The sequence below is a fragment of the Antechinus flavipes genome, chromosome 1 (genome assembly GCF_016432865.1).
Source record: "Antechinus flavipes isolate AdamAnt ecotype Samford, QLD, Australia chromosome 1, AdamAnt_v2, whole genome shotgun sequence".
Taxonomy (NCBI): Eukaryota; Metazoa; Chordata; class Mammalia; order Dasyuromorphia; family Dasyuridae; genus Antechinus; species Antechinus flavipes.
Genome location: NC_067398.1, coordinates 650,156,095 through 650,169,169, shown reverse-complemented (window position 1 = coordinate 650,169,169; position 13,075 = coordinate 650,156,095). Strand labels below are relative to the sequence as shown.

Genomic DNA, 13,075 nt, shown 5'->3' with positions numbered 1-13,075 from the left:
TACTGAATAGAGTTAAGAGGAAATCACGGAACCATGCTGACTGCACCCAATACAAACTTATACTACATAATGTCAATTGTGTTCTCACTGCAGCAAGATAATCCTTTTATATCTCCTAAATTGATCCAATACCTCCCTCGCCACAGTTGCTATTTTCGTTTCTCCTCAAAACTCCCATAGGCCTAATACTTCCAGTATCTCAGCTGAGGATCTCACACTAAAAATCAAGGCCAAATTTCTCCTCTCTCTTCTTTCCACATTATGTCTCACGCGAAGTAGCCCTACTTGATGAGTCAAGCATGAACTTTTTGTATGCACTTAGTCACATCCCCTTTCCCCTATAGCACATTACCTCCTCTAAATTCCTATTCTAATATAAAATCTCTTCCTATTTTCTTCCTTGCTTACAAACATGCTCATGTCTGCCCAAATTTTGTTTTAAATTTTCTCAAGAAAATTGAAGTTAAGTGACTTGCCCAGTGTCACACAGCTAGTACATATCAATTTTCTGAAGCCATATTTGAATTCAGATTCTCCTGACTCCAGGGCTAGCACTCTATCCACTGCACCACCTCCCTGCCCCATATCTGTTCAATTCTTTAAAAATGCTCACTTGATCCTTTCATCCTCACTAAGTACCATCCTACATCTCTTCTCATGTTTTCAGTTAAAGTCCTTGAGAAAGCTGCTCATCCTAGGTGCTTCTTCCCAGTTCCTTTAACTGACAATCCTTTCTCCAGTTGCTTTGATTATTGTCAGTCTAGAGGCTTTTTCTCTACTCCTCATCTTCCTGAATATCTCTCCTTTCTAGGTTTTTGTAACAGTACTCTCTCCTAGTTCTCTTCCTAACTATCTGACCACCCTTCAGTCTTCATTGCTGGCTCTTCCTTTAGGTCATACCCAATAATGGGAGGTATCCCTCAAGGTTTTGTCCCGGGCCCTCTCGTCTGTGCTACCTTTCTGGATCTCATCAGCTGCCACGGATTCAACTATTGATTCTAACCCTATTATTTCCCAGATCTATATATTCAGCCCTACTCTCTCTACTGAGTGCCATTTCCACATTATCTGATTTCAGAATTGATGCCTGCTGAAGCATTGAACTGAATAACTTTTGTTTAGTTTGCTGACTAAGCTGGAGAGCTATGAGATTATTTCTTCCTTTCTCCTGATTTTTGAAAATTGTGTTCTTGAGACTGCTTTTTCTCAGCTGCTTCTGAGAAGACTGGGTGGGGAAAGTTGAGATTTATCAATTTACTAGCAGTGATGAGGCACTGTTGTCAGCGGTAAAAAGTCTGGTGTAGAGGAGATTTCCGGCTCTTGTAGGGCATCCTGGCTGCACTGTTCCAGACTTCTTTTTCAATTCTGCTTTAGTATGATGTCGTATAATCTATATATTAGTGAAAGATCCTTTCTGATCACCTGAATCTGAATGGCATGTGGCAGCAATGAGCTAAATAAGTTATAGATTATCATTGAAATGCATTCATACCCCTTAGGCTAGAACCAACCAGAGCTAGGGTATTTAGTAAAAAATCTGGAAAGCATAAAGAACCAGGCAAGTTTTATATAGACTCACCCAGAGGTGGGGAGCTGGAGCAACTTAAGCTCAGAATGCCATCTGCTGGCTTCTGTAGAGATTGTATTCTGAATAAAATATCCAGGTCCCACTTCCCCCTCAGTGCCAAAGTAAAGCAATTGTTCATGGAACTGGAATGCCCAATTCTGCTTTACAGCTTTATAATCTATTCCCTTTTCCTCTTTTCCTTATCTCGGACCCTTCTCTTCTGGAACACACCAGTTTGCCAATGACCTTCCTAAAACGTGATGTTAAGTCAGACAGTGGGATAATCACTTCTTTTAAATTCTGAACTTGATACCTTTAGCTTAAAGGCGACATAATGTAGTAGAAAGAGTGTTTGACTTAGAACTAGGAAGACCTGAGTTGAGGTCTTGCTTCTTCATAGTACAGCAGGAAAAGTATTGAAGTCGGAGAACCTCATTTTAAATCCCACCTCTAATACTTCCTATATGAGCTTAACTATTCACTTAATCTCTCTGGTTCTCAATTCCTTTATTTGTAAAATGAGGTTGTTGCACTAGATTACATTACGATTCTTGGGATCTCTTCTCGCTCTTTGATCTAAGATCCTACCATAGCACCCTGCAGTACCAGAGATGTGAGTGAAGATATATCTTCTTTATTTGTAACTTCACTATTATTGTATTCTTTGTCTACTCTTCTTACTGTGTATGTATATATCAGATAGTATGCCCTTGGCTTGTGGGGAGTTGTTTACATTTTGTGTTTGTACCTACTATTGCATTTTATTAAGTGCTTTTGCTTTGAGCTAATTATGGCTACTGGCTGATTATTAAAGGCAAGCATATTAATAGGGGTTTTTAAAATGATAGCTTTTTTTTTTTAGGCATACTCTGTAACCTAGAGGTAGTGGCCTATTTTCAAAACCCAACCTGAGAATTTAAATGCCAGTGGGAATTGGGGGAGTAATTCCAGAAGGGGTGCTGTGAAAGTCATTGATAAAAATGTTAAATAGCATAGGGTCAAATTCAAATCCCTAGAGAAACTCTCTCAAAGTTAACATGGAACTCTCAATAATTACTCTTTGAACTTACATGAACTGATGTTAAGTGAAATGAACAGAACCAGGAGATCATTGCACATGGCAACAAGACGACTATATGATGATCAATTCTGATGGACGTGACTCTCTTCAACAATGAGAGAATCCAAATCAGTTCCAACTGATCAGTAATGAACAGAACCAGCTACACCCAGTGAAAGAACACTGGGAAATGAGTGTGGGAAATGCATTTACATACTTCCTGTTATTCTTTGCTTGCATTTTTGTTTTTCTTCCCAGATTACTTTTACCTTTTTTCTAAATCTGATTTTTCTTGTGTAGCAAGATAATTGTATAAATATGTATACATATATTGGATTTAACATATACTTTAACATATTTAACATGTATGGGACTATGCCATCTAGGGGAGGGGGTGGGAGGAAGGAGGGGAAAAGTTAGAACAGAAGTTTTTGCAAGAGTCAATGTTAAAAAATTACCCATGCATATGTTTTGTCCATAAAAAGCTATAATAAAATAAAATAAAATAATTACTCTTTGAACTTAGTTATTTAACCAGTTCTGAATCTAATTTTCTACTCCACATCTTTCATCTTTACCACAAGAATACTATGAAAGGTTTTATAAAATGCTTTGCTAAAGTTTCCACATTCTTCCCTTGATCTACCAGTTTAGTAACTCTGTCAACGAAGAAAGTGATGTTAGTCTGGCATGATCTATCTCCCCCTTTTTTTTTATTGATTCTCTTTGTTTTCACATAACAGTCATTTCCTGATACATAATCTTCTCCTTCCCTACCCCCAACTGTACAATCTTTTCTTTGTGAAAATAGCTTAGGAAAATCCATGGACATACTGGCTATGTTGGACAGCACATAGCATGACCTTGATAAAGTACTTTCTTTGAGAAATTCACTAACCAGCCCATGCTAATCCAGTCCAACAAACATTAAAGTACATTTATCATGTGCAAGAAGGCACTGTGCTAGGCACTGGGAATACAAAGATACAACAAAAACTTGTCCTTGACCTCAAAAAGCCTATGTGAATTCAATCGAGAATTTTGCAGGGAATTAAAATCTAAGTCAGTGGCTAATGGTTTATAGAATCCCATTTTTCTCTTCTTCCTTGGAAAATAGTAGATATGTCCTTTTTCAATCCTGCAATACCTTTTCCTTCTCTTCCATCTTGTAAAACTCATTTATAATGGCTCAGTAACCACATCTTAAAGTTCCTTCAGTATTCTAGAAAGTAGTTCATGAGGTCCTGGCAAATTGAACCTATTCCCAAGCCACACACACACACACACACACACACACACACACACACATATATATATTTTGCTGAGGCAATTGGGGCTGTGTGACTTGCCCAAAGTCACACAGCCAGGAAGTGTTAAGTGTCTGAGACCAGATTTGAACTCAGGTCCTTCTGACTTCAGGGCTGGCACTCTATCCACTGTGCTATCCAGCTGCCCCTGTAGGTATTCTTTTAATATCTTCCAATTTATCATAGATATAAATCCCTATTCATTATTTTTGTTCTGTCCTTTCCAGTCCAAAGACCATTCTTTTTGGTAGGAAAAAAATGGAAGCAAAATAAAGAGTTGAACAAATTTGCATTATCTCATCATTCATTATCATCATCCTTTCCACCCAGAGTAGTAATCATCCTTTCGTCTTCCTCTTTTCCTCAATATAGCTACCTGCCCCCTAACCCTACCTTGATCTTAGCATTCTTGGTCAGTGTCAGTCCCTTATGAATTTTAGTGATCTTGACACTATCTTTAAATATACTCTTGGGTTTATTCTTCATTACTTTCATTGACTACATCATGGATTTTTGAAAGGCAGAGTGATGTAGTGGAAAGAGGTGGGATTGACATCAAATGAGATTTGAGTTTGAATTCTAGATTGCTCTTATATGACTGGGACAGGTAACTTAACATTTTTTTATTTTCACTTTCATCAGCCATAAAATGTATTATTCAAACTATTTTTGTAATACTTACTTCACAGGATCATTGTGAAGAAATCATTTTGAAGGTTTTAAAGCACGATGCCAAGTTACTTGTTATTGTTGTTTGGTTCCCAAACTGATCATTCGCTTCCTCCTAGCCAGGAGCTCTGTAGTAAGTCTTACCAAAACTGCACTATTTTCTCACTCCATTGATTGCCAAATACTCTCCAACATATGTTTCTTCCTCAGGTGCATGGTCCTCAAAATTCTTGCAAAACAATGCCTTTCTACCATACCTTTTATATAATCTCTTGTTTTAGTACAGTGGATCTTGAAGCATGATCCTGGAATCCCTGGGGGATCACCAAGATTCTTTTTTTTGGAGGGGGGGGGCAGGACAGCCTGTGAGGCCAGAACTAATTTTTCCTATTATTAAAACATTATAAATTTTAATATAGTAAATATCTATAGAAATAGCCTATATAAACAAAAGTTCTTTAGGATCTTCAATCATTTTAAAAGTGTAAAAGGGTCCCAAGATCAAAGAGTTTAAGAACCATTGTGTTAAAGTAATCTCTACTTGGGCAGGGTCTTATTTCCTTTTTCATTTTCCTACCATTTCTAGTCAGTTGAGAAAAGAGGGAAGTGTAGTGCTGAACTATTAAAACCAGTTGCCTAAGGTAATTTTTTTAAAGTAACAAATGCACTTTATTGATCTGCAGATTAAAACTATCCAGCAAAGATTAGTAACTACTTTATCTACCCATTTAAACAGGTAGGCAGCTGTCAAACCTGATGGGCTCGTAGAAGCCTTGCCAGATCTCACAGCAGCATAATATTGACATTATTTGGTTTCACCTGCAGGATTAGAAAAGCAAGGCATTATTCTAGCTTAGTTCCTGAATGCAGGGCTGTGGTCTAAATCTATTTTCCTACTTTCTCTTATACTACATAATTGCCTGTTCTTCAGCTTTTGCAATAGAAGTCTTCATGGAATCAAAGAGTTTCAGGCATCCCACTGGACTCTCTCTGTGTTTTACATCTTGCTTGTAGTAGCTATGTTATGGCACTATAGGAAAGGATGTGGGATATTTGACAAGAGGCTAGAAGAGCCAGGATGTCCAAGCTGCAGACTTGGGGTTTGTATCATGAACTCGGGATGGTCACTGATAGCTGTTTTGGAGACCTCACCATAGCTCCTTACCTCTTGGAGAACCATATCTTTACAAGGAAGATGTCAGAGGCAACTTCAACTATCTGATGATTAGTCTGCTGAAGGACTGGACCAAAGAGTCCTAGTCAGGCTTGACACCAAAAGCCAGAGGGCTGTAAGGTGATTTCTTTCTTTGCCAGCCTGATCTGAGAAGGTGTTTCCCAAAAAAGGCATTCAAGCCATCCATAAGACTGCTCAGGAAATGATGACATTTCAGACAATACTAAGAGCACTGAGGCTTCACCACTTGGGAGTTTTAAAGCCAACACCATTAATTTCATTTTCACTGTAGTTAAGAATCCAGGGAAACTGGGATTTCAGCCCGCCTAGAGCTACCTTACTTCTATCTTTGTACTTTGTTAATTTAATAAATCTATTCAAATCTACACTGTGATTGAGCAATGCTTTTAGGTCACTCAAAGCTGGGAAGGAGACTAAAATCTCAATGGGATGAGGGCAGATATGAGCCAACTCTTCACAACATTTCTTTCATCCATACTTTTCTCTTCACTGATATAGCCACAATCTTAGAGTGGATCCTTATCATTGTTTCCCTGGATTACTGCAATGGGGGCAGCTAGGGGGCATAGGGGATAGAACATGGGGCAAAGTCAGGACCCTGGACAAGTCACCTAACCCTGTCTGCCTCAGTTTCCTCATATATAAAATGAACTGAAAAAGGAAATGACAAATCACTCCAGTATCTCTGCCAAGAAAACCCCAAATGAGGTTATGGAGAGTTGGACACAAATGAAAAATGACTGAAGAATAATTACCTTCTGATTAGTGTCTTTGTTTCAAGTTTCTCCCCACTGTAATCCACCACTCAGTTGCCAAAGAGATTTTCTGAAAATGTAGGTCTGACTATGTCACATCTCCCTCTCCCCACCAATAACCCAATAAACTCCAATGATTCCCTATTACCTTTGGGACCAAATATAAAATATTTTACTTAGCATTTAAAGCCCTTCACCAGCTGGCTCCCTCCTCCTTTTCCATCCTATGATCTAGCTACATTAGCCTATTAGCTACTTTTTACTCAATACATTCCATCTCCTAAGTCCATGCTTTTGAACTGACTGGAATCTCTGGAATGTTCTCCCTCTCCAACTTTGTCTCCTAAATCTGGCTTCCCTCACTATTCAGATCAAAGTCTGTCTTTTGCAGGAGGGAAAGGAGCTTCCTGTAGTTGCTAGTGCTTTTCCCTTAATCTTTTCCTTAATCTTCCATTTGCACTGAGGGTGAAGAATGGAGATTCCAATAGAGAGGTCTCTGCTGAATTTCTAGAGATAAAGATTCAAGATGTCACAGAACTTGTTAAAAAAAAAAAAAAGAAAAGAAAATATGAAGACTTCCTTGATAGGCGACCTCACCTTCAAGATTGGTGATTAGAAGTGCAGAAATATGATAGAATACTCATAAGTAAAAACAGTAATAAGCACAGTAGAAAGATGCACCAGTAGAAAGAGCACCAGGCCTGGAGTCAGGAAGAGTCAGTCCATCTTAATTCAAAACCTAGTAGTTTTGTGACCCTGGGCAACTTAACTTCATTTGTTTGCCTCAATTTTCTCAACTGTAAAATGAGCTTGGCAAGGAAATGGCAAATCACGCCAGTAACTTTGCCAAGAAAATGCCAAAAAGGAGTCTCAAAGAATTGGACACCATCAAAACAACTAAACAACAACAATAAAATAATAGTAATAGCGATTAACCAGATTTAACTCTCTCTGTGTCTCTCTCCTTTTCTTTCTGTCTCCATGTCTCATTCTCTTTCTGACAAAAGCAATACAATTCGTAGCTTTCTGTGACTTGCCTTAGTGATAATTTCAACCTTCAAAAGGTGGAGGGAATAGCAAAGAAAAACTATAATTCTCACTTATAGAAAAGAACTGGTTACTGAGGATTGAAATGATGGGAATCCTAGGGAGAAAATAATCATTTCATCTTAAGAGTTTGTGACACAGGAAAGGAATTCTGTCCTTAGGTATCCTTATCAGTCTCAGTCTCAACTCATTCTGAGCTCTAGCAGAGAAGAGAGAGAGAGAGAGAGAAAGGAGAGAGAGAGAAAGTAGAGAGAGAGAGAGAAAAGAGAGAGAGAGAGAGAGAGAGAGAGAGAGAGAGAGAGAGAGAGAGAGAGAGGAGAGAGAGAGAAAGGAGAGAGAGAGAGAGAGAGAGAGAGAGAGAGAGAAAGGAGAGAGAGAGAGAGAGAGAGAGAGAGAGAGAGAGAGAGAGAGAGAGAGAGAGAGAAACTATCAAAGAAGGAATTGAGGTGGATGGGACAATGGTAGCTGACAACAGAGAGAAGACAGAGCTGCTCAATTCTTCTGAGAAGAGAAATGAATGACAAGGAAATTGATTCCCAACAAATAAGGGGATATTAAAAGACAGCCTAGAGAATTCCTAAAGGAACTTATTTCAAATGGGGCCAACCAGGCAAAGAATGAAACTGACCCTCTAGGGTAGCTCCCTGGGATTGAATTCAGTCTGTGTGATCCCAGAATTCTTGGATCTACATCTGAAATATAGATAATAAAATCTTAGATCTGCTGCTTATAATCCATTTCAGCTCTCCTGAATTCTGTATTTCCTGGCCCTCCATTTGGATAACTGATCAGTGTTCCTAGTCAGATATTTTCTCAGCACTTTCCACCCTCCATGTTCTTTTCCCAATGGAGCACTGGATTTCAAGTCAGAGAACTTGAATTAAAATTCCAGTTTCTCTTCCAACAATAATAATATTTAGCATTACATAATATTTCAAGGTTTGCAAACAACTCTATGAGGTAGGTGTTCTCTTTATTCCCACTTTATAAATAAGAAAACTGAGGCCAAGAGAAGTTAAATGATTTGTTGAGGGTCACAATTTGAGAGACAAGGTGGGATTTGAACATTGGTGAGGTTTTTTTGATTCCTCACCTAAGTCCAGAATTATATTCATTGCCCCACTAGCTATATATTTATCAGCTGTGTGACATTAGACAAATAATTTCGCTTCTTTGGACCTCAATTTCATGTCTAAAGTGAAGGAGTTGAGCTAGGATACCTCTAAAGGCCCTTCCCAGGTATGTCTGTGATCCAACCCCTTCTATACCATCCAATGGATACATTTGCTGGTGAGAGACTCTTGTTGGATGCCACCAACCTGCTCCTTCCTTGATAATTTTAATACCTTGAATTTCTAGAGAACTTGGGAGTTTACAGATGCTTTCCTGACAATTGCCCTATGAGGTAACAAGTGCAAATTCCCTACTCTCATTTTAAAAACAAGGAAGCCAAAGCTTACAAGGATTAATTTGTCACAAGAAGTCTACTTAGACTAAGTATCAGAGCCAATGTTGGTCTTCTTACTCTTGAGAATAATGTCCTCATCCCTCTTCATAAGACTAGGACAATAGCAATGATTTTGGCAATGTGGAACGTGTCCCTCAATAAATATAGAGTGATGTTCTCCATTATTTTCTTTCTTCCTCCTTTTCCCCCAGGACCAATAAATGACATGTTGCCAAACTAGTCTTTCCAAAGTTAGGATTCTTAATTATTTATTCTCCACGGACCCCCAAAGAGTCTGGGTGTAGATTTCAAAAGTTCTGATTTTTTTTAATGATTGTACTCCAATATTATTGATTTTTTATACACCTATGTACTTGATTTTGTGTATTTAATAATACGATTCTGAAAAGAGGTCTAAAGACTTCACCAGACTACCATATGGGTTCAGGTCACAAAACAAGTTTAAGAACCCTTGTATTACTTCCCTGCTCAAAAAACCTTCAATGACTCTTTACCCACCTAAAGTCCAAACCACTCAGCCTGACATTTGAGACCTTCCAAGCTGACCTCTCCAACCACATCCAATACTTCTCTCTTACATGCAATCTTTGTTTCAAGCAGGATGAAATTTGTACTATCCATCTCATCTCCTTGTCCCCCAACTCCTTCCAGAGTGTTTCAGGATCATTCCTGCCTTTCTGCAGTGTTCATGCAGCTGTCACCTGCCTGCTAGATCCCACCCTCATAAGACTGTTGTTTTGCAAAGGCCTTCTCTGCCCCCAACTTCTGGAACTCCCCAAAGTCAGAACATGGGTTTATTTTCCTTTATCTTCCACAGACTGATAGTTCCTTGAGGAGAGGAGCTAGGTCAGTTCTTTTTTCAGTCAGTAAAGCTCCCTGAGAACAGTGCTTAGGACTTTTTTTTCCTCTCCAGACTGGGAGCTCTGTTCCCCCTGTTTCTTCCAGAGTGTTAACTTTCACTGGCCAAGGACTTGACACTACCCATATGGAGCTAAGCAATATGGCAGCAATTGCCAGCAAGATGGCAAACCCAATATATATTTAGTTTTGTCTTTTTATCTGGTTTTCCCTCCCCATCTACCCAGTTCCTTGGTACCTCTACCTCTGCAAGGATCATTCTTGACCAGGAATTCATCCAGTGCAATCCAGCCGCCTCCCACGCGGACCATGAGGCAGCTTCGTAGGATCCGCACGAGTCGAAGCTGCTGGGACTCCCCAAACTGGATGGGGGGGAAAGGGATCAGAGATGATGTCATCCTGAGCCAAGACAGAAAAGCACTGGGGAGGGGGTGGAAGGAAAGTCACTGAGATGGTTAATGGGAGGAAGGCAAAGGGGCAGAAGCAGAGAAAGCCCCCAGCAGATACAGGAAAAGAGAGAACCAAGGGCATGTTATAGAGAGGGCCTGTATGTGAGGCAGTCTGGTTGTGGGTGTTGGAGCTGGGGGCTTGGTCGTGTGTGGGGATAAGGGAGCACTCACTCGGTAGCGGTTGGCACTGATCTGCTCCACCTGGAAGCGCCGGGTACATTGACACTGAGACACTTGCCGCTTTACCTGGACCAGAGAGAGGAATGATCTGATGGAATGACCTGGACCCTTGGGCTTTATTCTTCCAAAAAGCAGCCTCCAGCTTAACCCCTTCCTAGAGTTGGAAGAGAACTCAGAGGCCATCTAGTTCAATTTACAGATAAGGAAATGGAGGTAAATCACCTTATCAAACATCACCCAGGTAGTGAGCATTAAAGGCAGCATTTGAACCCAGAGGCCCTGCTCTATTCAGAGGAATGCTCTTTCTACTGAATCCCTTTGCCTTCCAGTTCCCAGCTTCTCCCCCTCCTTTCTCATGCTCCCTCTCAGAGTTCCCTCAGCTATGTCTCCTCCATGCTCCTGAATCCCTGATCCCCAGAACACTTCCTTATCCGTCCCTCCAGCTCTGTCACTTCAGCTCCCTGCCATCGCATCACCTCCAGGCCATATTCACCCGGTACCTCATCCTGGATGTGTTCTGCATCAGGACCCCGTCCACGAGGGTCCCGACTGGGGTGCAGCGCGCTGACGAATTCCCCATAGTCAATAACTCCGTCTCCATTGGTGTCAAAGATACTGGCCACAGCATTCAGCTCCAGCAGACTAGTGGGGAAGCCTGGGATGGGCAGGAGGGACAGGAAGAGCAGAAGTGAGGGGCGTGCTCTCCCACGCAAGAGCCAGGACAACGATACTATGGCTCCGAATTTGATACCCCCAACCCCCCAAACTCATGTTAGGGCATCAAAGTGACCATTCCATCTGAGAAATCGTGTCAGAGACTGAGAAGAAAGCCAGGAATCATCTTGTGGTTATCCTTAATATTAAAAAGCAGATCTTAGAGTTCAGAGACAGAAGAAGTAGTTCCTCAAAATATAAAATTATACAGGAGGAGAGGGGTCAGTACAAGGACAGGAAAACCTCAAGAATGAAATTCTAAAGACAGAATGATTCAGATTCGGAAGAAAAGGGGCAGCTGCCTGCAGAGACATATGTGTTTACACAGGGGAGTGACCAAGCAATTTAGATTTTTTTAAAGGCATGTCGAAACTAAGTTAGGTAATGAAAGATGAATTTAAAAGAGTGGTATAATCCTGACAGAACACTGTCAGATGCCCTAGAGCTCCTAATGAGTTAAGGCTTGCACTGAATGCCAGCACTAAGTTATTGGGGGCCGGGGGAGAGACAGTGAGAGTTGGAGCTATGGGAGGAAGTCCCACTTCTTACATAGCCTGATTATGTGACCATGGACAACTCATTCAATTCTCAGTTCCCCCCAGGCAACTCTAAGATTGGAAGTTGAGGTTTCAGAGGCTGAACCACAAGAGTGACCCACAACTTCCCTTTACCAGTTGTAATCATAGGTCCAGTCCAAATGGGGGCAAGAGAAAAAAATCAAAGAAGGGATAAGACTGATGCTTGTGGGGTTAGGGGGATGGTGCTAAAACAGTGGGAGAACAGTAACAGATGACAAGGGGAAAAAACCCCCAACAATATGGCATCTTTTTCCCCCAATAAGGAAAATGATTTTGTTTTACCTTTCCTGGTACAAAAATCGTCAGATCATTATATGCTTATAGAATTAATTATATAACTTATGATTAATCTTATAATCCACATGATCCCATGGTTTTTGTACTAAGAAGGGTAGGGAAAAAATGGTTAGCAGGAAACTGAAACCTGAGATAACCAAGGTGATGTTAAGAGAAGAGTCTCTCTACCCTCACTGAGTTTAAATTAGCAGACCCAGAAGAACCACACCCTCCCTTACTGAAAGAACCAGTGGGTGTGATTGCCAAGCCCCCTTCAATCATCTTTGACAAATGAGGTAAATGGGAGAGGTGCTGCAGGACTGGAGATGGTCAAATGTCGATCCCAATTCTTCCAAAAACGGAAGCAGATAGATCGTGAAAACTAAAGACCTGGCAAGCTCAGCTGAGATTTTGGGGGATATTTTAGAATGCCTTATAGAATTGTCTCTGTGACTCTGGACAAGTCATTAATCCCAACTGGCTCCAAAACAAAACAAAACAAAAAAGAATTCCTTCTGGAAATATCCAAGACTAATAGCCATTCTGGTTTTGAGGAAACATGATACTGGACTGAGCTCTTTCCTTTGTTGCCAGTCAGGTCTACACAGGCAGTTAGGTGGGATGGTAAATAAGATTACTGGACCTGGAGTGAGGAAGAGCTGAGTTCAAATTCAGCCCCAGACAACTGTGAGTAATGTGGCTCTGGACAAGTCACTTAACCTCTCTGCCTCAGTTTTCTCATCTGTACAATGAGGATATTGATGGTACCTACCTCTCAAGTTATAAAGATAAAATGTGAATATTTGTGAAGCGCTCTATAAACCTTAAAGCAAAAATGCTAGCCACTATTATTACCTGGCAAACTGTCCCATCACAGCCTTAAGGGAAAGATGAAGACATGTGGGATAGATGCAGAGTGTCTGTTGCTGCCATTCAGTTCTAACTCTTTGCG

General features: G+C 40.5%; 1 protein-coding gene across 1 annotated transcript in view; it reads right to left on the bottom strand.

Annotated features, from left to right (window-relative positions):
• The window catches only part of LOC127544632 (microtubule-actin cross-linking factor 1, isoforms 6/7-like), a 103,078-nt gene that overhangs the window by 3,735 nt on the left and 86,268 nt on the right, over positions 1-13,075 (bottom strand). Inside the window, exons 36-38 of the mRNA XM_051971373.1 lie at positions 11,056-11,210; positions 10,547-10,621; positions 10,165-10,288 (exon numbers count right to left, since the gene is read on the bottom strand). Of these exons, the coding sequence (XP_051827333.1) occupies positions 10,165-10,288; positions 10,547-10,621; positions 11,056-11,210 (354 nt within the window). The remainder of the gene's footprint in view (positions 1-10,164; positions 10,289-10,546; positions 10,622-11,055; positions 11,211-13,075) is intronic.